The sequence below is a fragment of the Myotis myotis genome, unplaced genomic scaffold (genome assembly GCF_014108235.1).
Source record: "Myotis myotis isolate mMyoMyo1 unplaced genomic scaffold, mMyoMyo1.p scaffold_m19_p_2, whole genome shotgun sequence".
NCBI classification, from domain to species: Eukaryota; Metazoa; Chordata; class Mammalia; order Chiroptera; family Vespertilionidae; genus Myotis; species Myotis myotis.
The window spans coordinates 111,123,991-111,148,676 of NW_023416324.1; the positions used below are offsets into that span (position 1 = coordinate 111,123,991).

General features: G+C 39.3%; 1 protein-coding gene across 2 annotated transcripts in view; it reads right to left on the reverse strand.

The window, feature by feature from the left end:
• The window catches only part of TM4SF18 (transmembrane 4 L six family member 18), a 36,554-nt gene extending 12,302 nt beyond the window's left edge, over positions 1–24,252 (reverse strand). For both annotated transcript variants that reach the window (XM_036352466.1, XM_036352465.1), the window contains exons 1-3: positions 24,145–24,252; positions 23,856–24,049; positions 20,731–20,820 (exon numbers count right to left, since the gene is read on the reverse strand). In XM_036352466.1, the coding sequence (XP_036208359.1) occupies positions 20,731–20,820; positions 23,856–24,032 (267 nt within the window). In that variant the 5' untranslated portion in view covers positions 24,033–24,049; positions 24,145–24,252. The remainder of the gene's footprint in view (positions 1–20,730; positions 20,821–23,855; positions 24,050–24,144) is intronic.
• Between the last annotated feature and the right edge of the window lie 434 nt (positions 24,253–24,686).

Here is a 24,686-nt window from a genome sequence, read left to right on the forward strand (position 1 = left end):
CACTGAATAGCTGGAATGATGATTTTGGGGTTGAACCTCACTGGCAGCACGTAGGAGAGGAGATTCCTCCCACAAATGGGACACCAACAATCAAATCCCAATTATAAGAAAATATCCTAAAACAATGCTCATAAGAGGCATCTAGCTCAGGTGAACAAAGAGACTACACTACTGGACCCCCTCAAGACAACTTCTACATAAGACCATCCCACAAAAACTGGGAGGCATAACAGTTCTAATACATAGAAGCAAATATAAAGAGACAGCTAAAATGGGGAGACAAAAAATCAACCTCCAAATGAGAGAAAAGAACGAATCTCCAGAAAAAGAACTAAATGAGATGGAGGCAAGCAACCTATCAGACATAGAGTTCAAAGCAATGGTTATAAAAATGCTCAAGGAACTTAATACAAATAACAACAACATGAAAAGGGAAATAGAGGCCATGAACAAGAACCAGACAGCAATGAAGAAGGATGTATCTGACATGAAGAACACAATGGCAGGGAATAAATGTAGATTTGATGAAGCAGAGGACCAAATCAGTGATTTGGAAGAAAAGGTAGAAATAAGTACCCAATTAGAGCAGCAAATAGAAAAGAGAATTAAAAGGCAGGAAGAGAGCTTAAGGAATCTCTGGGTCAACATGAAACATAACAACATTTGCATTATAATAATACCAGAAGGGGAAGAGGGTAAGCAAGAAACAGAGAGCATGTTAAAGGAAATATGAAAGAAAAATTCCCCAACCTGTTGAAGGAAAATGTAACACAAGTTCAGGAGGCATAGAGAGTCCCAATAAAGATGAACCCAAAGAGACCCACACCTAGAAACATCATAATTAAAATGGAAAATGTTAAAGACAAAGAAAGAATCTTAAAGGTAGCAAAAGAGTGAGAGAAATTTACCTACAAAGGAGTTCCCATTAGAATGTCAACTGACTTCTTAATAGGAACACTTCAGGACAGAAGGGAGTGGCATGAAGAAAATGATGAAAAGCAAGGGCCTAAATCTAAGACTACTATATCCAGTGAGGCTATCATTTAAAATTAAAGGTGAAATGTAAAGCTTTCCAGACCAAAAAATGGTTAAAGGAGTACATTATCACTAAATCAGCAATGCAAGAAATGTTAAAGGGACTGTTTTAGTAAGTAGAAGTAAGGGAGAAAGAGGGGATTATAGGCATAAAGAAAATTAAAATGGTAATAAATAAATACCTATCAATAGTAACCTTAAATGTAAATGGATTAAATGCTCCAGTCAAAAGACATAGGGTGACTGAATGGATAAGAAAATATGACCCATACATATACTATCTACAAGTGACCCATCTCAGAACAAAAGATACAGACAGACTGAGAGTGAAGGGGTGGAAAATATATTCCATGCAAATGGAAAGGGAAAAAAAGCTGGAGTAGCAATACTCATTTAGACTTCAAAACCAAGGCCATAACAAGAGACAAAGAAGGACACTTCATAATACTAACAGGAATGATTCAACAAGAAAATATAAACCTTTTAAACATATATGCACCCAATATAGGAGCACCCAAGTACATAAAAAACTCTTGATGACTTTAAGGGAGAGATTGACAGCAATCTTATCTAATAAAGAGGGAATATGCTAATTGACCTTCATGCCATTGCAAAGATGGCAGAGCCCACAGCTGCCAGAAGCCAATTCCAGCATGTCATAATTGCAAGAGTTTCATCAAAATGTTGATGGAACTTGGGGACTCAACAAAGGCTGAGTCACATATGTTATCACCTGTTGGGAATGGCTAAAGGCATTTCCCCAAACCTGAAAAGGGATTATTGCTTGCTGCCAGACAGCTCAGGGCATCTTAATCTACATGTTATTGCCTCCTACTGGCCAAACACCTGAATAGCCATAGGCAAATTCCCCCATCTGACAATGCTTGTGTATACGGAAACCTTACCCTTTGAAGTGTATATCTACCTTGCCTTAGGACAATTTGTGTTAATCAAAAGCAAAGGGTCCTGAGACAAAAAGATCTTAGTTCCTTTTAGCTAGGCTCCTCTGACCCCCAAATGCCTTTCAAAATTATGTTTCGTCTCTGGACTCTTTATTAAGTTACATGCAGCCTTTCTCCAGATTGCTGAACCCTTCTAGATGCTGGAAAAAGAACTGCGGCACACAGCCAATAAGGAGGGAATATGCTAATTGACTGCCCTGCCCTCAAAGATGGTGGCACCCACAGCCAATAAGGAGGGAATATGCTAATTGACTGCCACGCCCTCAAAGATGGCAGTGCCCACAGCCACAAGATGGCTGGCGGGGAGGGAAGTTGGGGGAGATTGGGCTGGCAGGGGAGCAGTTAGACATCGGTCAGGCTGTCAGGAGAGTGGTTAGGGGGTGGCCAGGCTGGCAGGCAGAAGTGGTTAGGGGCAATCAGGCAGGCAAGCAGGTGAGCAGTTGGGAGCCAGCAGTCCCAGATTGTGAGAGGGATGTCCAACTGCCAGTTTAGGCCTGATCCCTGTGGACATTTACTGAGGGGTCTGGACATCCCCTGAGGGGTCGCATATTGGAGAGGTTGCAGGCTGGGCTGAGGGACAAACCCCCCCTGCCCCCCCATGCATGAATTTCATGCATTGGGCCTCTAGTACAGTCATAGTAGGGGACTTCTACACTCCACTGACATCACTGGATAGATCTTCCAGACAAAAAATTAACAAGGAAACAGAGGCCTTAAATGACATACTAAATAAGATGTATCTGATATTTACAGAATATTTCACCCCAAAGCAACAGAATATATATTCTTCTCAAATGCACATAGAACATTCTCAAAGATAGACCACATGTTAGGGCACAAAACAAGCCTATACAAATTCAGGAAGATTGATATAATACCAGGCATCTTCTCAGATCACAATGGCATGAAGTTATAGATCAACTACAATAAAAAAACTCAAAAACACTCAAATACATGGAGGCTAAATAGCATATTATTAAACAACTAGAGGCCCAGTTCATGAATACATGCATGGGTGGGGTCCGGTCGGCCGGGGCCCAATTGGGGCTGATTGGGGTTGGGCCTGTCAGGAGGAGCAGAAGTTGGGAGGTTGGCTGGCCGGCCTGCCCCAATCCGGCCTGATCATGGCCGGGCCGGCTGGGGGAAGGATTCGCAGGTGATTATCCGGTGGGCCCCGTCCCCAATTGGGTACCGGTCTGACCATGGGGAGGGGCTGTGGGCAGTGGGCCAGCTGGCCATGCCCCCCTAATGGGGTGGGGCATGCTGATCAGGGGACAGTGGCCTGGGGGAGGGGACATGGATGGTTGGCTGGCCAGCCCTGCCTCTGATTGGGGTGGGGGGTGCGATCAGGGGCAGGCTGGCCGAGGGGGGTGCTGCGGGCCTATTGTGGCAGGGCAGGTTGATTGGGGGCGGGGCTGGCTGGGGGGAAGGGAGGGGACATTTGGCCAGTTGGCCCCGCTCTTTTTTTTTTTTTTTGGCAACTTCATGACTTTTATCTGAGGTGCCTGTGCTATGTCTCAAAAATACCTTCTCCCCCTGACCAGGACAGCGTCTGGGAGGGGGAAGCAAAAAATAGAAGACATCCCTCCCTATTGCACACAGACCCTATATACAGGCCCACCTGGCCCAGGCTGGCAGGATGCTTGGCACATTCTTGGATCCCTGCTTGGCAGGAGGGGCGACTGGTGGCAGCACATGTGAGAGAGGACCTCCCTGTGGCCACTCTGGTCCTGGGTACTGGTCCTGGCACTTCCTGGTCCTTGGTTCCTTCCTGGCCTTGCCTGCAGCCCTGGTCCCCCTACCTGGCTCAGCCTCCTGTCTCCATGGTCTCAGATGGCCCCCTTGGCTCCTGGGGGCTCTGTCCTCTCCTCCCAGCCTGGAGGTCCAAAGGGGAGGTTATGGCTTCTCAGAGACTCCCTGGCAGCCCTGTCACTCATGTTCACACAGGGGAAGTGGTGCGTGTGGCAGAAGCAGCTGTATAAATGCGGGTGCAGGGGCAAATCCTCTGGGGTCATTTGGACAGTTTGCTGATGACGTGGATCAGGGCCGCATTCTCGTCCTTGAGGCGTTGGTTGTTAGTCCGGAGGTTGGACAGGCCCTTCAGCTCCTCTTCCAGGTCAGCAGCCTTGCACTCCAGGGCCCTGCACTCAAATCTCTTTAGCACCAGGATGGCTGGCCTCTCTGCAAAGTGCTCCTGCCTCTGCGTGGTGCGCTCCAGCTCCGCTTTGAGCTGCGCCAGCCATAGCGTGGTCTAGGTCAGGGCCTCACGAAGTCTCTCATTCTCAATGTGCAGCTCTGTGTAGAGCTTCCTGAAGCCTCCCTCAGGCTCTTCTGATTCTGGCTGGGGTTCTGGGCTGAGAGCCTGCTGCCTCCAGGAGGAAGGGCTGGATTCTGGGCTGATGTCCGCTGTCTTCGCCTCTTCCCCCTTTGGAAGCATAGCATTACAAGCCTACCTCAAGAAACAAGAAAAAGAACTAATAAACTATCTAACCCTACAACTAAATGAATTAGAAAGAGAACAGCAAAAAGAGCCCAGAGGAAGTAGGAGGAAGGAAATCACAAAGGTCAGAGAAGAAATAAATGACATAGAGAAAAAACAACAACCAGTATCAAAGATCAATAAATCCAAGAGCTGTTTTTTTCATAAACATGATTGATGAACCATTAGCCAGACTCATCAAGAAACAAGGAGGGAGGAACCAAATAAATAAAATCAAAAGTAAAAGAGGTGATATAACAATGGACACCAGAGAAATACAAAGGATTGTAAGCAAATACTATGAACAACTATATGCCAACAAACTGGACAACCTGGGTGAAATGGACAAATTCCTAGTTACATACAATGTTCCAAAACTCAATCAGGAAGAATCAGAAAACCTGAGTAGGCCAATAACAACTAATAAAATTGAAACAAAAATTAAAAAACTTCCAGCAAACAAATACCCTGGACTGGATGGATTTATAGGTGAATTTTACCAAACATTCAAAGAACTAATACCCATCCTCCTCAAGCTATTCTTCAAAATTCAAAAGGAAGGAACACTCACTTCTAAGCTCCTTTTACGAAGCCAGCATTATCCTAATTCGAAAACCAGATAAAGACACTACAAACAAAGAAAATTGCAGGCCAATACACCTGATGAACACAGATGCTAACATCTTCAACAAAATATTAGCAAATTGGATCCAGCAATTTATTAAAAAGACCATACACCATGATCCAGTGGGTTTTATTGCAGGGATTCAAGGCTGGTACGATATTCACAAATCAGTAAATGTGATACATCACATAAACAAATTGAAAGATAAAAACTACATGATCATATCAATAAATGCAGAGAAAACATTGGACAAAATCCAACACCGTTTTTTAATAACAACTCACAGTAAAGTGGGAATAGAGGGATCATACCTGAACATAATAAAGGCCATATATGACAAAACTACAGCCAGCATAATACTAAATGGGCAAAAACTAAAAGCGTTTCCCTTAAGAACAAGAACAAGACAGGATTCCAGCTTTCACCACTCTGATTCAACATAATACTGGCAGTCCTAGCCACAGCAATCACACAAGAAAAGATAAAAGGCATTAAATTTGGAAAGGAAGAAGTAAAACTCTCATTATTTGCAGATGACATGATATTGTACATAGAAAACCTAAAGCTCTAGCTGGTTTGGCTCAGTGGATAGAGTGTCGGCCTGTGGACCGAAGGGTCTTGGGTTCGATTCTGATCAAGGGCACATACCTCGCATTCAGGATCCTCCCCAGCCTGGGCCCTAGTCAGGGCTCGTGCAAGAGGCAACCAATCAATGTTTCTCTTACATCAATATTTCTCTTTGTCTTTCCCTCTCTCTTCTGCTCTCTCTCAAAATCAATGAAAAAATATCCTTGGTTAAAGATTAAAAAAAAAAAGAAAGAAAGAAAAGAAAACCTAAAGGCTCTACCAGGAAACTACTAGACTTAATAAATGAATTCGGCAAGGTAGCAGCATACAAAATGAACATCCAGAAATAGATGGCATGTTTATACACCTATAATGAACTCTCAGAAAGAAAAACTTATAAAGCAATCCCATTTACCATGCAACAACAACAACAAAAAGATACCTAGGAATAAACTTAGCCAAGGAGGTAAAAGACCTGGAAAACTATATGACATTGAAAAAAGAAATAGAGGAAGATACAAACAAATGGAAGCGTATATCATGTTCATGGATTGGAAGAATTAACATCATTAAAATGTTTATGCTACCCAAAGCAATCTACAGGTTCAATGCAATCCCTATTAAGATACCAATGGCATACTTCACAGAACAAGAACAAATACTCCAAACATTTATATGGAACCATAAAAAAACCCAAATAGCTGCAGCAATCTTAGGAAAGAAGAATGAAGTAAGAGGGATAACAATACAGGATATCAAACTACTATACTACAAAGCCATTATAACTGAAACAGCCTATTACTCGCACAAGAACAGGCATATAGACCAATGAATAAGAATAGAGATCCCAGTAACTGACCCACACCACTACGGTTAATTAATATTTGACAAAGGAAGCAAGAGCATACAATGCAGTCAAGACAGTCTCTTCAATAAATGGTGTTGGGAAAATTGGACAGATACATGCAAAAAAAATGAAACTAGATCACCAATTTACACCATACACAAGAAAAAAACTCAAAATGGATAAAAACCTTAAATGTAAGGCATGAAACCATAAAAATCTTAGAGGAAAACATAGGCAATAAAATCTCAGACATCTCACATAGCAATCTGTTTACAGATACAGCTCCTAGGGTAAAGGAAACTAAGAAGAAAACAAATAAATGGAACTACATCAAAATAAAAAGCTTCTGCATAGCAACAATAAAAAATATATTTTAAAATGGGGAAAAAATCATTGGCAATTGAAAAAAACATTTGGTTTTGTGGTGCCCAATAGTTATTGATGCTTTCCCTCCCAGGAATAGCTATTGCTTTCCTGTTTCTCTCTTATTTTGTGTCCTGAGAATCTGGCTTGCCTTTCTGTCTATTGGTGCATGCAAGTGACTCAGGCAACCAATTGTTAGACTGAGGGCCCTCAAATATGGGTGTACAGCCTTAACCTGTTTGGCTTAGTGGATAGAGAGTCGGCCTGCAGACTGAAAGGTCCCAGGTTCGATTCTCATCAAGGGCATGTACCTTGGTTGCGGGCACATCCCCAGTAGGAGGTGTGCAGGAGGCAGCTGATCGATGTTTCTCTCTCATCAATGTTTCTTACTCTCTATCCCTCTCCCTTCCTCTCTGTAAAAAATCAATAAAATTTATTAAAAAAATAAAAATAAAAATATAAAATGCTGTAACATTACACATATTCTTAAAAAATATATATGTTTGTACATAGATGTGGGCTGCATCCAATTTGTGACTAGTGTCCTACTGACTGTTGCTAGCTCTCAGGAAAGTCTTTCTTTTGGCTATCTTTGGGACCCGTTCTGCATCTTAGGAGGGCTGCATCTTTTTTACCTTCTTTGAGGATGACTCTTGAATTCACAGCTAAGTATTGGTTTTTGGTTTTAAGTCACTTGATAGGTAAATCTTTGATATAAATATTTGAAACAATTTTTTTAAAAAGAGCTCTATGTCCAGAAGTTGGCCAAATTGGAGGTTGATATTCAGAGCCTGACAGAACTTCTTTTAATGTCTCTGTCCTGAGCTGAAATGAAGCCATGTACTCAGAAGAAAAGCAAACATGCTAAAGGCTTTGTCCTGTGACATTAAAGCATTCCAGAGACACACAGCTCTAAATCTAGATCATAGAAATTTTTTACTTTTATCTTAGTTAAAAGATTTAAGAATCAAATTGAAGATAATGTAGTTGGATGGGGGTGGGTGGGTATCAGCCCTTTATATCCTTCCACCTACACTTAACAATACCCAAACATCCCCTACTCATCTCCAAATTATTGCAGATATAACAAATCAGGACATTGTAAACAGAAGTGTTCTGCACTTAAGGATTGTGTCCCTAGGAGAGGTAAATCTTACCATGTCTTTGAAATGAAAGCATCCCAAGGGATCACTAAGATACTACCCACAACCATGTGAGATTGAAGGGAAAAAGAAGGGAAAAGAGGCTTACAAAACCCCAAACTGCTACGAAAGCTCCCTTGCCCAAAATCTAGTCCACAGCCTCCGTAAGATTGCTTGCCAAGAGCAGATACAAATTTTAAGTCTTCTTCATAAATATTTTTAAAATGCTTTAGTTGTTGGCGTTGGTGGTATAGTGGTGAGCATAGCTGCCTTCCAACTTAAAATGCTTTAGCCATCTGAGCAGATAACCTTAACTTGCTCCATCTGTTCTTTTATACTAGGGAGGTTTGTATTAATGTACTTGACATGACTAAAATTTCTTAAGAAGCTATAAGTTCTGTGTGTCTGTCTATATGTTTATTTATATTGATATATGTGTTATTAAATTAATTAAATGGAAGGCCCTAAGAATAGAGGGCTTTAATGCCATGGAGCTTATGCAAGCAAACCAAATCTAAACCTGTAAATGCCTCAGGATTGTGAAATTAAAGAACAACCAATCACAAACAGCCAACTAGGTTTTAAGCTATAGCCAACCAATAATGTCCTTATTTGCTTTTGCCTTTTCTCTATAAAAGTCTTTCCCTGAACTCCTGTCTGTTGAGTGTAACTTCCTGTTTGGCAATGCCTAATTCAAATAGATATTTATTCAAACACTTTAAAAATTTTAAAGACCTCAGTGTATTTTTTAACAGTATGTTATGGATGTGTGATATTTTTTCTACCTTTGTGTAGTGCTATCAAATTAACTTATAAAATGTTTCAAAGGATTTTTATTCAAATTGGTTTGGATATAAATGAACTTACAGATAAATTAAGTAATCCTAAAATTCTCAGAAATATAGAATCTACCCACAGGTTTGTTTTTTAAGTTCATGTAGTTTGGAATAATCTTTGGTAAACATCTGGTTTTAAGAAAAAACATAGCATAACTTCAGAGTTGTCAGCATTAAATATAATGCAGATATATAATTTTTTCTACTTAGTTTACTAGTCAAAGTTTTGTTATCACTACTAGATGTTTAAGAGTATAAAACTATAAATTCAATCTAAAAACAAAAAATACGTAAACATAAATTGCTTAATGCATGTTGAGTATGGTAGCATGGAAAAGAGACAAATTATATGTTAAACTTTTTAGTTGCATTGTCTCTATGATATTTGAGGCTTCTCAATATATAGGTATACCAGTGACCTGGTGCACAAAATTCATGCACATTAAAAGGGAGTTAATTAGAGGAAATATTTTAATATTGCTATTTTCCCTTTCTCTATAATAGAAGTGTCAGAGATGAAAGAAAATTAGTAAGATGTATATGAAAATCTTCCTCCTGTCAGAGTCTGGGGTGCACCACGGGAACCAGAGTCAAGTTCCTGCCCACCCACGTGTGCCTTGAAATTGCGCGAGACCCAGACCCAGCCAGCCCCACACTCATTGGGCTAGATCCAGACCCAGCCGGCCCAAACACTGTCAAGCCCTGCCGGGTGCGGTTTAGGTTGCCTGGCTTGGAGCCAGGGTGTGGGGGGGTGGCCTGAGGTCCCCTGGCCTGGGCTGAGGGGTGTGCCTTGAGGTCCCCTGGCCCAGGCCAGGGGGCATGGCCTGAGGTCCCCTGTCAAGCCCCGCCCGGTGGGGGGCGCAGCTTCAGGTCCCACGGCCCAGGGAGGGGGTGTGGCCTGAATCCCCCCAACCTGGGCCAGGGTGGGGGACGCACCTTGAGGTTTCCTGTCAAGCCCCACATGGCAGAGGGTGCGGCCTCAGGTCCCCTGCCCCGGCCCAGTGCCATGCAGCCTCAGGTCCTTGCTGATTGCTCATTAAGGCTCGTTACAGGAACTTGGCCTCTGCTGTGGGTGCAGCCATCTTGACTGTTACGGTGTGATGGTCAATTTGCATATCCCATTTTTATTAGATAAGATGTCTATATATGGATGTGTATATATATTTTATGAACTATATGTTAAAAAATTTGTTGAAAGAGAAATGACATATGATGAAGGCTAATCTTGTCTAATGTCTCATTAAATTTTCATTAGTAATTTAAACACAATTGTTATGAGTGAGTGAATTAATAAATCTGAGATGAAAGTTTATAATAAATGAGCTTTTCAACAAACATTATGTTTTATAAAATATGTCTATTTAAATAGGTTCCAAAATCTTTTTAGTAACTTGAAACCTTAAAGTTTTACTGTTCAATTAAATGATGGTAATTCATTGAGTATCTAGATCATTTCAAAATTAGATAAAATACTGAGATATTAATTACTGAACATAAGTTTATTTACTTTTGACTTCCTATTACAGAGGAATTAATGATAACACATTCTGTGCCATTTTGAAAACTATACTTTGAGAAAGTGTATACTTCTAGAAATGGTAAAATGTATATTCATAAAAACAGTTCATAATTATTTAGTCTCTAGTTTTCACTAGAAATTAAGGATTCTGAGGCTTAAAAATTCTAATTAACATGTAATTAAAGCTAATAGAATAATAAGGGAACAACTTTGTATGCAAAAAAATTAGGATGTGTTTTTGATACAAAAAATATGAGGTATGAAATCGTTGTTGGTTTTTTTTAAGTGATTTTATTGATTTCAGGGAGAGGAAGGGAGAAGGAGAATCATCAATCAGCTGCCTCCTGCTTGTGCCTTGACTAGGAATTGAACCATGACCTTCTGGTTCATGGGTCAACGTTCAACCACTGAGCCACACCAGCTGGGCTGAAAATGTGTTTTTTTAAGAGAAAAAGAGAGTAATTTTGTCCTGAAGGACTGATAATATCTGTGATAATTCTTTTTTTTTAAAGATATATTTATTGATTTCAGAGAGGAAGTGAGAGGGAGAGAGAGATAGAAACATCAATGATGAGAGTGAATCATTGATTGGCTGCCTCCTGCACACCCCCCTCCTGGGAATCAAGCCCGCAACCCAGGCATATGCCCTTGACTGGAATTGAACCTAGGACCTTTCAATCTGCAGGTCGATGCTCTATCCACTAAGACAAAGCAGCTAGGGCAATATCTAATTATTAACTAATTATTATTAAGTTAATTCTAATTATTAACTTAAAATATTCTATGTCACAAAAATAACCAGAATTCTGTGTCAATTATAATAAACTCTCATCAAATCTTTAATTTGGCCACTTTTAAGTCTTTTGCCATTTACAGACAGCTACTTATTTGTTCTGATGCTTTTGCAAAAGTGCTTGTCTTCAAGGAGATTCATGGAAAGAACTCTAAGAAGTATATACATCTGAACTGGTAAAAATTTGCTAAAACTCTAATGGAGAAACTGAGGCATTCATAAAATTGCTAACACAAGATCAAATAGTACAAAAATTAATTATAGTACTGAATAAATTGATGAGGATGATTCATTTTTATGACTTTAAAAAATTGCTGGATTCTTAATATTTTGTTTTCCAGGTTTAAGGAAACTTTTTTCTTTCTTCTCTTAAGCTATCTAAGACTTACAGCAATTTGATAAAGTATACCTTGTGAACAAAGATAAAACAATTGCTTTTCTTCCTACTCTATTCTTCCAGAATTAGAAAATTCTTAGTGATTTTTCTTATTTTCATGGCAATATAGCTATTTGCATAAGTTCAATAAGTCTGTTCTCCTGCCCAGCTAGTGTGGCTCAGTGGCTGAGTGCTGACCCATGAGACAGGAGGTCATGGTCTGATTCCAGGTCAGGACACATGCAAGAGGCAGCTGATTTGATGATTCTCATCATTGATGTTTCTCTCTATCTTTCCCTTTCCGTTCCTTTCTCTGAAATCAATAAAAACTTACTTTTTAAATAAAGAGTCTGTTTTCCTTATAAGGGAGACAATTGAAAAGATACATTGCATATATTACCAATACTTTGACTGGAATGTCATATTTAAGAATATGTATAGAATCAGATATTACAAGACAGCTTTAAGAAACTAAGGTTGATTCTATGGAGCCAAATGAAGCCCCTTGGCAAAACTAGTCTGGTACCTTGCTTACAGGGTTCCCAGCAGCCTTAGCAGGTGAGTAAGAAAGGTCACTTCTGATGGGCCCAGGAAACTTAGGATATTTTGGAGACTTCAAGAAGAAAGAAATTAACCTAAATCTATAGGTATTGTAGGCAAAGTCTAGTGGCAAGTTCTTGGCTTGGTTTCTTAGCCTTGAGAAGCTTTTAAAGTCTAACCTGAGTAATGAAAAGTTCCAACAAAGCAAACTTTATTTATTCATTTTATTTTTTTCAACAAAGCAAACTTTAAAAGAGCTTATATGATCATCACTATTCTTGCTGCTCCTATATGAATAACCAGGCCAAGTTTAATGAGACTAGACTTATTGTGCAAAGAAATTAGTCTTACTTTTATTATCTCTGATAGAAATGGGGTGATTAAAAAATTTTTTTAGCAGGAAACTATAACACACCCTTGTGAGATCCAATACTGGTTCTGCTCACTTTTTTGGAGGTTTGGTTATCTACCTGTAAACTGGACTGGAGTCTCCAATATCTGGCTACAACTCCTCAAATTAATGTTCCAAATTTCCTCCCACCCGCTGAGTTGGAATCATTGAAAACTAAAACTGCCTTTTCCAAAGCCCTAAAAGCTAAAGTTGGACAACTTAATATAAACTTCAGAAAAAGTACCACAATGACTCATGTTTAGACAATCTTGATGCCTGTTGTAAGTTTACCAAAATACCTGATAACATCCCCAGGGACACCCAACTACAAACCAGGAAAATCTGTCAGGTTACCGTTGCCTGCCCTATTCTATCTGAAGATGCTTGAAGCCCAACCTCTAAAAATCTTTTTAAATAACCTCTAGACTTAAGTTAGTTATAACCGTTAACTTTCCTTTTCCATAGAAATGCTCCAGACTGAGATACTGCTTCCATGGGTTATGGGACAATCTAATTCAGTTTGTGGACTGTGAGACTTCTTGGGGGAAGTTTCAGATGGGGTTCAGGAAATGCTAAGCCCTAAATATGGCATCTTTAAAACCAGAATATTTTAAGCTAAAGGGGTATGAAAAAGTGGCAGAAGCAGAAGGTACTCTGACCGAAGCCCTCACCCCTGCTTTTCTTCCCTGAAACAGGTCATAGAACTCCCATATGAAAGGTGTCCTCCCTATACCTGGAAGAAGAAAGGCATTCATATCACCAGAGACAGGGAATTTGGGCTGAGAAATATATATAATCAAACCTTACTAAAGGAACCCTTGTCTTCCCAGTCACTTCTTATCCATTCATTAGCCCAAGCCCTTTTGTCTTGCTAATTCTTCACTTATCTGTTTCTTTATCTAAAAGGTATCAAAGCCTGATGCTCTGACTACTTCCTCAGGACTTTATTCTCCTGTGAAAACTACCATGTATATGTAAAAATGTAATAAAATGTGTATGCTTTTCTCTTGTTAATCTGTCTTCCATCAGTTTAATTTTTCAGACCCAGCCACGGACCCTTAAGAAGGTCAAGGACAGGAGAAGGACAATGGCTGTAGACAGGAAGGCAAACTGCAAGATAGTGTGTGAGTGAAAGAATGAAGGGAAAGTGTGTGCTTGCACGGGGAGTGTTTGTTTGTGAGTTGAGGGACAGCTATACCCCAGGGGACTGTAGGGGGTGGGGTTCCCCTGACCTGGCAGCCTCCACTGCTTCTGGGATCCCTCCTGGAGCGACCAACTCTGATGAGGAGACCACGCCATCTTGAGGGGGAGAGTGGATGTTGTTGGAAGCCTGAAAATCCTGGGAATCTACAAAAATGGCACCCAAGGAACAGCTGCGAACCCGGGAACACCAGTCCCCAAACGGTGAGAGGACTCGGATTCCGAGTGGCTCTGCACCCCCTCACGGAAAGGTCAGATTTTGCCTGGGATAAGGTGAGGTCTGTGGTCCAGGCAGGAGAGTGAAATCAAAGAAGAAATAAAAAACATCATGGCATCAAAAGACAATGAAAACACAACAATCCAAAACCTATGGGACACAGTGAAATCAGTCTTGAGAGGGAAGGTCATAACTCTACAAGCCTGCTGCAAAAAACAAGAAACAATGGTAATAAATACCCTAACCTTACAACTCAAAGAGTTAGAAAGAGAGCAACAAGAAAATCCCAGTGTAAGCAGAAGGAAGGAAATAATAAAGATCAGAATGGAGATAAACGACATAGAGACCAAAAAAAAAAAAAAAAAAAAACCAGTACAAAAGATCAACAAAACCAAGAGCTGGTTCTTTGAAAGGATAAACAAGATTGATGAACCTCTAGCCAGGCTCACCAAGAAGCAAAGAGAGAGGATCCAAATAAACAAAATCAAAAATGAAAGAGGAGAAATAACAACAGACCCCACAGAAATACAAAGGATTGCTAAAAAATACTATGAACAACTCTATTCCAACAAACTGGACAACCTGGAGGAACTGGACATTTTCCTAGAAAAATACAACCTTCCAAAACTCAATCAGGAAGCATCTAAGAATCTCAATAGGCCAATAACTATGGAAGAAATTGAAGTGGTCATCAAAAAGCTTCCAGCAAACAAAAGCCCAGGACTGGGCGGCTTCACAGGGGAGTTTTACCAAACATTCAAGGAAGAACTTAAACCTATTCTCCTCAGACTACTACAAAAAATTCAAGAGGAAGGAACACTTCCAAACTCATTTTATGCAGCCAGCATCACCCTAATATCAAAAACAGATAAAGACAACACAATGAAAGAGATTACAGGCCAATATCCCTCATGAATATAGATGCCAAAATCCTCAACAAAATCTTAGCAAATTGGATCCAGCAGTATATCAAAAAGATCATATACTATGACCAAGGAGAATTTATCCCAGGGATGCAAGGATGGTGCAATATCTGCAAATCAATAAACGTGATACATCACATAAACAAATTGAGAGATAAAAATCACATAGTCAAATAAATTGATGCAGAAAAGGCATTTGACAAAATCCAACACCCATTTTTGATAAAAACTCTCAGCAAGGTGGGAATTGAGGGATCATACCTCAACATAATAAAAGCCATATATGACAAACCTACAGCCAACATCATACTCAATGGCCAAAAACTCAAACCATTTCCCCTAAGAACAGGAGCAAGACAGGGATGCCCCCTCTCACCACTCCTGTTCCACATAGTACTGGAAGTATTAGCCATTGCGATTAGACAAAAGAAGAAATAAAAGACATCCAAATTGGAAAAGAAGAGTAAAACAGTCCTTATTTGCAGATGACATGATATTGTACATAATAAACCCTAAAGACTCCATCAAAAAATTATTAGACTTAATAAATGAATTTGGCAATGTAGCAGGATACAAAATTAATGCCGAGAAATATATGGCATTTCTTTACAACAATAGTGAACTTACAGAAAGAGAGACTAAAAAAGCAATCACATTTACCATCACACCAAAAAAATTAAGATATCTAGGAATAAACTTAACTAAAGAGGTAAAAGACCTCTACTCAGAAAACTATAGGATGTTGAAAAAAGAGATAGAGGAAGACATAAACAGATGGAAGAATATACCATGTTTTTGGATTGGTAGAATAAATATCATTAAAATATCCATACTATCCAAAGCAATGTATAAATTCAATGCACTCCTTATTAAAATACCAACGACATATTTTCCAGACCTAGAACGAACTCTCCCAAAATTCATCTGGAATAAAAAAAGACCCCGAATAGCTGCAGCAATCCTTAGAAAGAAGAACAAAGTAGGTGGGATCTCAATACCAGATATCAAGCTGTATTACAAAGCCACTGTTCTCAAAACTGCCTGGTACTGGCACAAGAACAGACATATAGATCAATGGAATTGAATAGAGAGCCCAGAAATTGACCGGAACCAATATGCTCAATTAATATTTGACAAAAGGAGGCAAGAACATACAATGGAGTCAAGACAGTCTCTTCAATAAATGGTGTTGGGAAAATTGGACAGATACATGCAAAAAAATGAAACTAGGCCACCAAGTTACACCATACACAAAAATAAACTCAAAATGGATAAAGGACTTAAATGTAAGATGGGAAACCATAAGAATGCTAGAGGAATCCAAAGGCAACAAAATCTTAGACATATGCCAAAGCAATTTCTTCACCGATACAGCTCCTAGGGCATTGGAAACTAAAGAGAAAATAAACAAATGGGACTATATCAAAATAAAAAGCTTCTGCACTGCAAAAGAAACCATCAACAAAACAACAAGAAAGCCCACTGCATGAGAGAACATATTTACCAATGTTATCACTGATAAGAGTTTAATCTCCAACATTTATAGGGAACTCATACAAATTAACAAAAGGAAGATAAACAATCCAATCAAAAAATGGGCAAAGGACCTAAATAGACACTTTTTAAAAGAGGACATTCAGAAAGCCAAGAGACATATGAAAACATGCTCAAAGTCACTAATCATCCAAGAGATGCAAATCAAAACAACAATGAGGTATCATCTCACACCTGTCAGAATGGCTATCAACTGAAGTATGGTAGCAATCATCTCAGGCAGAAACTATAGTTTAACTTTAGCCCTGCTGTTTGGCTTCTGTACTTATTTGCTTTGTTTAACAATAGAAAAGTTATTTTGATTTTCTGAATTATATAAATCATCCCATTAGATTAAATACCCTATTGATTATGTGAATATCCCATTTGTAGTGGTCATACTGGTCTTAGAAAGCACATTTTCCTCTACCTGGGAAGGACAGCACAGTTATCCCAAGGTCAGAGGGTTCCAGTTAACGTGTCCCTGTTGACTCAGTGTTCCGGAGACCCAAAACTGTAATTTAGATAACATGCCTAAGTTTAACCCAAGTTCCTCATTCTAGACCCGAGGGCTCTAGATAATGTGAATGTGTTTCTGTCAATTCAGTGATCCAGAGACCCAAAACTATATATTTAGATAACATGCTGCTTCTGCTTCTGTAAACTGCTTTTTTGCAAACCAGGCTCCTCATTCCAAACCTTGAGATGTAATCAATACCTTTGTTATCTTTGCCTATATAAGTCTGGCTTTGCCACCATCTTATCACTATGAGATTTGGGAAAGCAAAATGGCCCCTCATAGTCCCGGATTGCAATAAATGTGACTCTTTAATTCGACTTCTTGAGGCATCCTTCTGTGATTCGCGGGGTACATTACAACACAACAAATCAACAAAAGACAAGTGCTGGAAAGGATGAGGAGAAAAAGGAACCCTCCTTCACTGCTGGTGGGAATGCAGACTGGTGCAGCCACTATGGAAGACAGTATGGAGTTTCCTCAAAAAGTTAAAAATGGAACTCCCATTCGACCCAGTGATCCCACTTCTAGGAATATACCCAAGCAACAGTAACACAATCAGAAAGGATATATGCATCCCTATGTTCATGGCAGCACAATTTACCATAGCTAAGATTTGGAAACAGCCTAAGTGCCCTTCAACAGATGAATGGATTAGAAAACTGTGGTACATCTACACAATGGAATACTATGCTGCTGTAAAAAAGAAGGAATTCTTACCATTTGCAGCAGCATGGATGGAACTAGAGAGCATTATGCTAAGTGAAATAAGCCAGTCAATGAGAGAAAAATACCACATGATCTCACTCATTTATGGATAATAAAGACCATTATAAACTGATGAACAAAAATAGATACAGAGGCAGAGCAGCATCGAGCACACTGTCAAACTATAGCAGGAAGGCCGGGGAGGGTTGTGGGGGGCGAGGAGGGGGCAAAGAAATCAACTGCAGGACTTGTATGCATGCATATAAGCATAACCAATGGACACAAGACACTGGGGGTTAGGGGAGGCTGGAAGAAGGTCAAGGGGGAAAAAAGGAGATATGTACTACTCTTGGTAATACTTTAAGCAATAAAACAAAATTTTTTAAAAAAAGAAGGTCAAGAATAACTTTTCTCCCTAAAAAGTGAATCTTGTATGATTTCATTTTCCATTCTGGAGCTTCAGAATTTACAAACTGGTACAGACTCAAATTTGCCCTGCAGAGGGGGGCTTCATTTAATGTGAATGAGAATGAATTGCCAACATTTACAGTTGAGAGATTTTAGATAAAAATTCGTATTTCTACTTTTTATTTAAAACAGAATTATTGACCAATTTTGTCATGGTAATAATTGGCTGGACTAGAGTAGCAGCTCCCTTCCTTCCATAAATGGAAAGTTTGCTCTGATGCCTACCAGGCTCACTTCTTTAGCTTCCATCAGATATTCAGCTCCTGGGGACATGTGAGTTGGACTTCTGTTCTAGAGCCTACCGTGAAAGGGCCAAGCAGAGACCCAGGGAATCCCCTCTCCCTTCCTTCTGGTCTTCCCATTGAGATGGCAGTCATTTCATCAGTGTTGGTTATAAGACCCTTTTTAGACTCTAGCATACATTTGTGCTGGAGATGCTAATACTGAGTTCAGGCAAATTGAACATACTGATTTTTATTAGCATATAAATTTGTTTTCTAGAAATTTCTTGAGTTTCATAGCTTGAATTTACCTAAATTCATTGCTTCCCCTAGGCCCGTGGTTGGCAAACTGCGGCTCGCGAGCCACATGTGGCTCTTTGGCCCCTTGAGTGTGGCTCTTCCACAAAATACCATGTGCGGGTGTGTACATGCAGTGTGATTGAAACTTCGTGGCCCATGAGCAGAAGTCGGTATTTTGTGGAAGAGCCGGTATTTTGTGGAAGAGCCACACTCAAGGGGCCAAAGAGCCACATGTGGCTCACGAGCCCCAGTTTGCCGACCACTGCCAGGCAATTTTGAAAGCTTTCCCACAAATATACTACCAGCAGCTACTGGGGGATATCTGGGTCACTTGGTTAAGAAAACACACACACACACACACACACACACACACACACACACACAGACAAATATTAAAATTTTTCAATTCTTCGCCATGGGCACAGTGCTAAATTAAGCAACTAATTTAGTCTTCCAAAGGCATTTGTTAAAGAAGCATCTTGGCTGCACATTAAAATCTGGTTGCACCTCAGACCAGCCAAGTCAGGGACTCTGGGGGTGAGATTCCAACTCCAAACTCCTAGGTCAGGGGTGAGAAACTTTTTTCTGCCAAGGGCCATTTGAATATTATAACATCATTTGAGGGCCATACAAAATTTTCAACTTAAAATTAGCCTGCTATATTTGGTCAAACATTTAATTAACTCACCCCTTATGCCTTAGAAGGGCCAGTCCAAATGATTTTGGGGGTCTTATATGGCCTGCAGGCTGGATGTTCCCCACCCCTGGCTTAGATGATTGCAATGTGCAGCTATGGTGTGGAGCCTTTGCTGCAAAGAATGCATACCAAACCTCTGGGAAAACTCCTCCTAGTTGATAAACAACATGATGTCTTTGAGCTGCAGGTGACTCATCTATAAAATAGGAGTAAGAATGATCTATTTCACTGGCTAAATGTAAAAGAACTATAAAGTGCTATGAAAATATGAATGAGCAATGACGATGATGAGGAGAAGAATAATGGTGGAAATGTAGCAGCCCAACTCATGTCTATGTGGCACAGGCTTAGAAAATTGGGGCATATTATTCTCTCTTGATTCTATTTTAATTTTTTTAAAGTTCTGATTTAGAAATGTACATTGCCTATACTTAACAACATGGATGTATCCAAAAATCATTATGCTGAATGAAAGAAGCCAGATACAAAAGACAAATACTATATGGTTCTGTTGATACAAAGTATAAATCAATCTATAATGACAAAAAGCAGATAAAAGATTATTCTTTTGGAGTGATGGAAATGTTCTATTTGAAACAGGAATTTTAGGAGAATATAGGCAGGTTTAGGGAATTTTTAGAATTGGGGTCCATGGAAAAAACACAGGGCTACAGATTGGGAGAAGGTACATTTCCATAACACAAGGAAGCCAGGCATGGTTAAGTCTTTATAACACAAGGGAGAGACAACAGTTACATCTACGTAAGATAAGGGTTTCTGGGAGTAGCCAAGAGGTCTATATTTACATAATAAAGGAAGAAGAAAGCCCAGAAGGAATAGGAGGACAATGAGGGAGGAGGGCCTCAGGAGTTACTATAGTAACCAATTCGAAAGGGAATATTGACCAATCAGAGGGGATATCAGGACACAGGCCCTGCAGCCTTTATAAACCATGGAAACAGGAAGTCTGTGGGACCTTTTATCCCTCCCCAGGTGGGAGTCTGTACTTGTTGCTATACCATCTTCTGTCCATGGATTCATTCTTTGACTCTGGTAGACAAAGAATTCCGGTTTCAGTCTAAAAATACCGTTTCACTTTCATGGGTGTATTCATTGTCAAAAGTCATGGATTTGTACTCTTTTAATGGATGCCACTTATTATATGTAAATGGTCCTCAATAAAGTTGTTAAGAAGAAAAAATAAGACTATACAAAAACCCAGACTGGAAAAGATAGTATTATTTCTAATCTCATGTATCTTTAAATTCTGAATTTGTGAAAGAACATCAGCAGAACAAAGGTGAAGAAAAACTGTAAAAAAAAAGGAAGATTATTTTTGGAGTAAACTCTTGGGCTCTGTACTAAAAAGATCATGGTGAGGGTACCATAATGTTAATAGTTTTGTGTTTCTGAGTAAGAGGAAAGAAAGCTAAAGCCCACTCAACCATCTTCACAAAACTGTTGCTCTTACCGTGTATTTTTTGCTGCAGTTTTCACTCTGGCAACATTGACAGTTGTTGTCACTCTCTAGGACAAGAAGAGCTACTGCAACCATGAGCATCTGCCATAGGGAAAAGAAAAAAGATCAGAAATAGGTACTAGTGAACATTCATACTCATAATCTGAGCACAGTGATTCAGAGCATAGGTTCTAGGTCAGGTAGATCTGGGTTCAAATCCCAGATCTGCCACTGTCTTAACTGTAAACTCATAAGTCCTTCCTATAAATGATGTTATTAGAGTACTAGAGGCCCATTGCATGAAGCCTGGCCGGTGATCAGGGCCAATAGAGGCCAAACGAGGCAGGCTGGCAGGGGGAAGGGACCACTGGAGGTTGGCCGGCTGCAGGTTGGCTGTGGGATCTCACTGACCACCAGGGGGCAGCTCCTGCATTGAGCTTTTATATATATAGATTATGCGATAATGTATGTACAACTTTGAACATAGCACTTAATTCATAGTAAGTAATTGATAAATGTTAGCTATTATCATCATGGTTAATCAGTCATCAAAATCTAACAACTAAAGAGGAGTAAATGGTATGGACATGGGAATACCACCTGGCATTTCTCATTGACCCAGTTGTAAAAGACAAAGGAAAGCCATTCACAAATTTTCAGTTTGCAAAGCCTCTCTCCTTTTATTGCTGTCTGGGATTGTAGGTGAGATGCATGGTGAATATGGAAAGATAGTTCTTTTTTTTAAAATACATTTTTATTGATTTTAGAAGGAAAGGAGAGGGAGAGAGAGATAGAAACATCAATGATGAGAGAGAACATTGACAGGCATGTGTCCTTGACCAGAATCAAATCTGGGAACTTTCAGTCTGCAGGCTGATGCTCTATCCACTGAGCCAAACTGGCTAAGGCAGTAAAGTAAGTCAGTTCCCCCATACATTAAAGCCATCTCAGGTACAAATTTTCCAGTGTTTTGTCTGTAGCAAGCCAACAAATTGTGAGAATTCAATATATTCTACTTCCCCTTTTTTTAGTATCTTATGCAAAGCATTGTATTTTGTTCTGGAAAGACATGAATTTCTTGATTTTTATAATTCATGGTTGGGGCAGGTATGGAGCATGAATTGCTTCTGGCAAATTCTCCACACATCTTTTACTCCCACTGTTCCCCATACTGGATCTTGAAGCTAAGTTCATTGCTATTTTACTGTTTGTGGTCAACATTTCCAGTTTCCAAACTCCTCCAGTCTTTATTTATTTATCAATCAACTTAATTATTTATCTATATTCCTCTCCTTTCTCTTAAAAGGATTTGATGCAGCAACAATAATATTTTTCAAAAAAAAATCTTAGACAATAAAATATAGAGAATAGGTTCTTTCCCTGTTTTAAATTTCGCATGAATATAACAAAGAAGTCTCATGTTACCCTCCTTTCAACACATTAGTTATCACAGATTTTAATAGATTTTAACCCAATCATGCCTTGCAACTCTTCCATTTACTATAATGATATATGGAGGGAAACAAGATAACCAGCTTCATTTTAATATTGGCAGAAATACCTAGACCTAAGCTCTGGAGTCCTATGCCAAAAGAGAAACACAAGCTGGGCCTGTGTTGAAAGAGAAATTTTCTTTTTTTGTTGTAAAACATAATTTCAATACAGAGGGCTCAAGAAAAAGGGAGAAAAGTTACCCATAGCTCTGCCACCCTCACTTGTTTTCATGTATGTATCCCCAGTGTTTTCTCAGCTGTGTATATTTTACATAGTTGCAATCATAATTTATTCACAAGTTTGTTATATCTTTTTTCACTTACAAAATGTTCATTTTCCTTGTTGTTAGATCTTCATCATTACACTTTTCTTCACCGTATAAAATGAATGTATCACAGTTTACTTGGCTATTTCTATATTAGGATGCTTCTAACTATGTCCTATTACAAATACTGCTGCCAAAAACATCTGTGTATACATCTCTTTCCTTATTTTGGATTATTTCCTCAGAATGAATTCTCAGATTTAGGATTACTGACTTGGAAGACAGAGCAGTCTCATGAATCTTAATATATAATTTCAAATTCATCCAAAAGTTGGCATTTATTTATAGAATCATTGCACCATTTGTTATGTACATATCATATAGTAGTTTTAATAGCAATGGGTATTAATATTTTAAAGTTTACTAATCTAGTATGCAAAATAGTACAAAATGAAAACTGTTTTCCAACATAACTATTCAAGTATTATAAAAATTAAAGCCCCACAAAGATGTAGAGATAGGTTATAATGGATTTGCTTTTAGTTATTGGTGGCATAGTAAGCTTACAGTGTAAAATGTGTTGTTTTTAGTATTGATACTACCAGGAAAAATCTCTTTTCCTCTGAGTTGCCAACATGATTAATTTTTTTAAAAGAAAAGTCATCAGGAAAACACTCATGGGTTCTTACTGTGCATAATTTGATTTAGTTTTCAATATTACTCTGCATTATTAGGGGTGTAATGTCGCACTATTTAATGATGAAATGGCCTATCCTTTGATAAGTATTTATAATCACAATAATCACTGTACTGGGCACTTCATACATGAGATTTTATGAAATGCCTACAACTACCCGAAAAGTAAATGTCATTATCCCCGTTTTCCAAATGAAGACAAGACACTGAGTAACTTGCTCAAGGTCTCATGGCACAAATGCAGAGCTTTGATCTGAATGCGAATTTGTGTGCAGTTCCAAGCCTCTGCTTTTCTGTGCTGTCTTAGTATCAAGCTAGAGAAATTGTGAGTGCAGGTAGAAAGTCTTTCTGGAAAAGAGCAGTGCCACTAGGGATTAAATGGTTTAAGTTGACACACAGAGCTCATGAAGACACAATATTTCTATAGGCCAGTCTCGCAAACTTTTATTAAGACCAATTTCCTGTCCTGCCGAAGCTACAAAAATGAACAGCTAACCAAAATACAAACCTGCTCTTCAAGTCCCAAGGGACTACTTGCCTCCCCACCCCACCCATCTTTCAAATCCCAAACCCAGGATTAGTGGAACAATTTTACCATTATTGATAACTTTTAGTAGGAACAAAGCAATTCTTAGTAAAAACTTCCCCTTTGGTGATCCCCAGTCTCCCAGATCACACTTACCATGATACCTGAGAAACAGATTCCTTCAAAATACCACACGTAGTTGGTGAGTTTACTGCTTGATGCATAGGAAGTTTGCCCATTTGGGAAATACAATAGTATATTCACAATTATACTCCAAAGCGCAAGCGGAATCAGCAGACCACTTAGGCAGCCTCCACATTTCTGAGACCCCATTTTACCCTGCTCAGAACCTGCAGGAGATTACAAGAGTGTAAAATTACATAAAGCCTGTTTTTATCCTACCTATCTCCCCCAACCAACCCCCCCCCCTTTTTTTTTACATTACCTCCACTTTCTAGGTCAGAGCCCTTTACTTCCTATTCAGGAGGAGCCCAGGATTCAGACAGGACTGCAACCCACAGCCTCTCACTGTGAAAGAGTGGTTTACTGTTTGGAGAACAATAGATAACGATCTAGGACTGAAGAGCTGAGTTGGTCTTCATCCTGTGCCAGAGGAATGCTGTGTTTTTACTGCTTTTAAAATAAGTAATTTTCCTTTGGATTAGAGCGCTACACACTTAACCCCGAGTACATGTTAAGAAGGAAGTCGGAGCTGGTGTTGACATTGAGTCTGGCAAATTTCATCTAACAGTAGAAATGGATTAAAGAGAAAACTACCAAGAGAGCTTATACTAGAGCATGGTAGGCATGTGGTATGTTTGCTCAAATGTCCTGTCATTTTATACTGTTTTAATTCAGTCTTCTTAATTGTGGGCTCCTTCTTCTGCAAGCATTATTTAAATGGCAGGGGACACAAAAAAGACAAACAAAGGGACAAACAGGCTGATGGTTGAGAAAAATAAGACATCACAGTGTCTGAGTTCATTG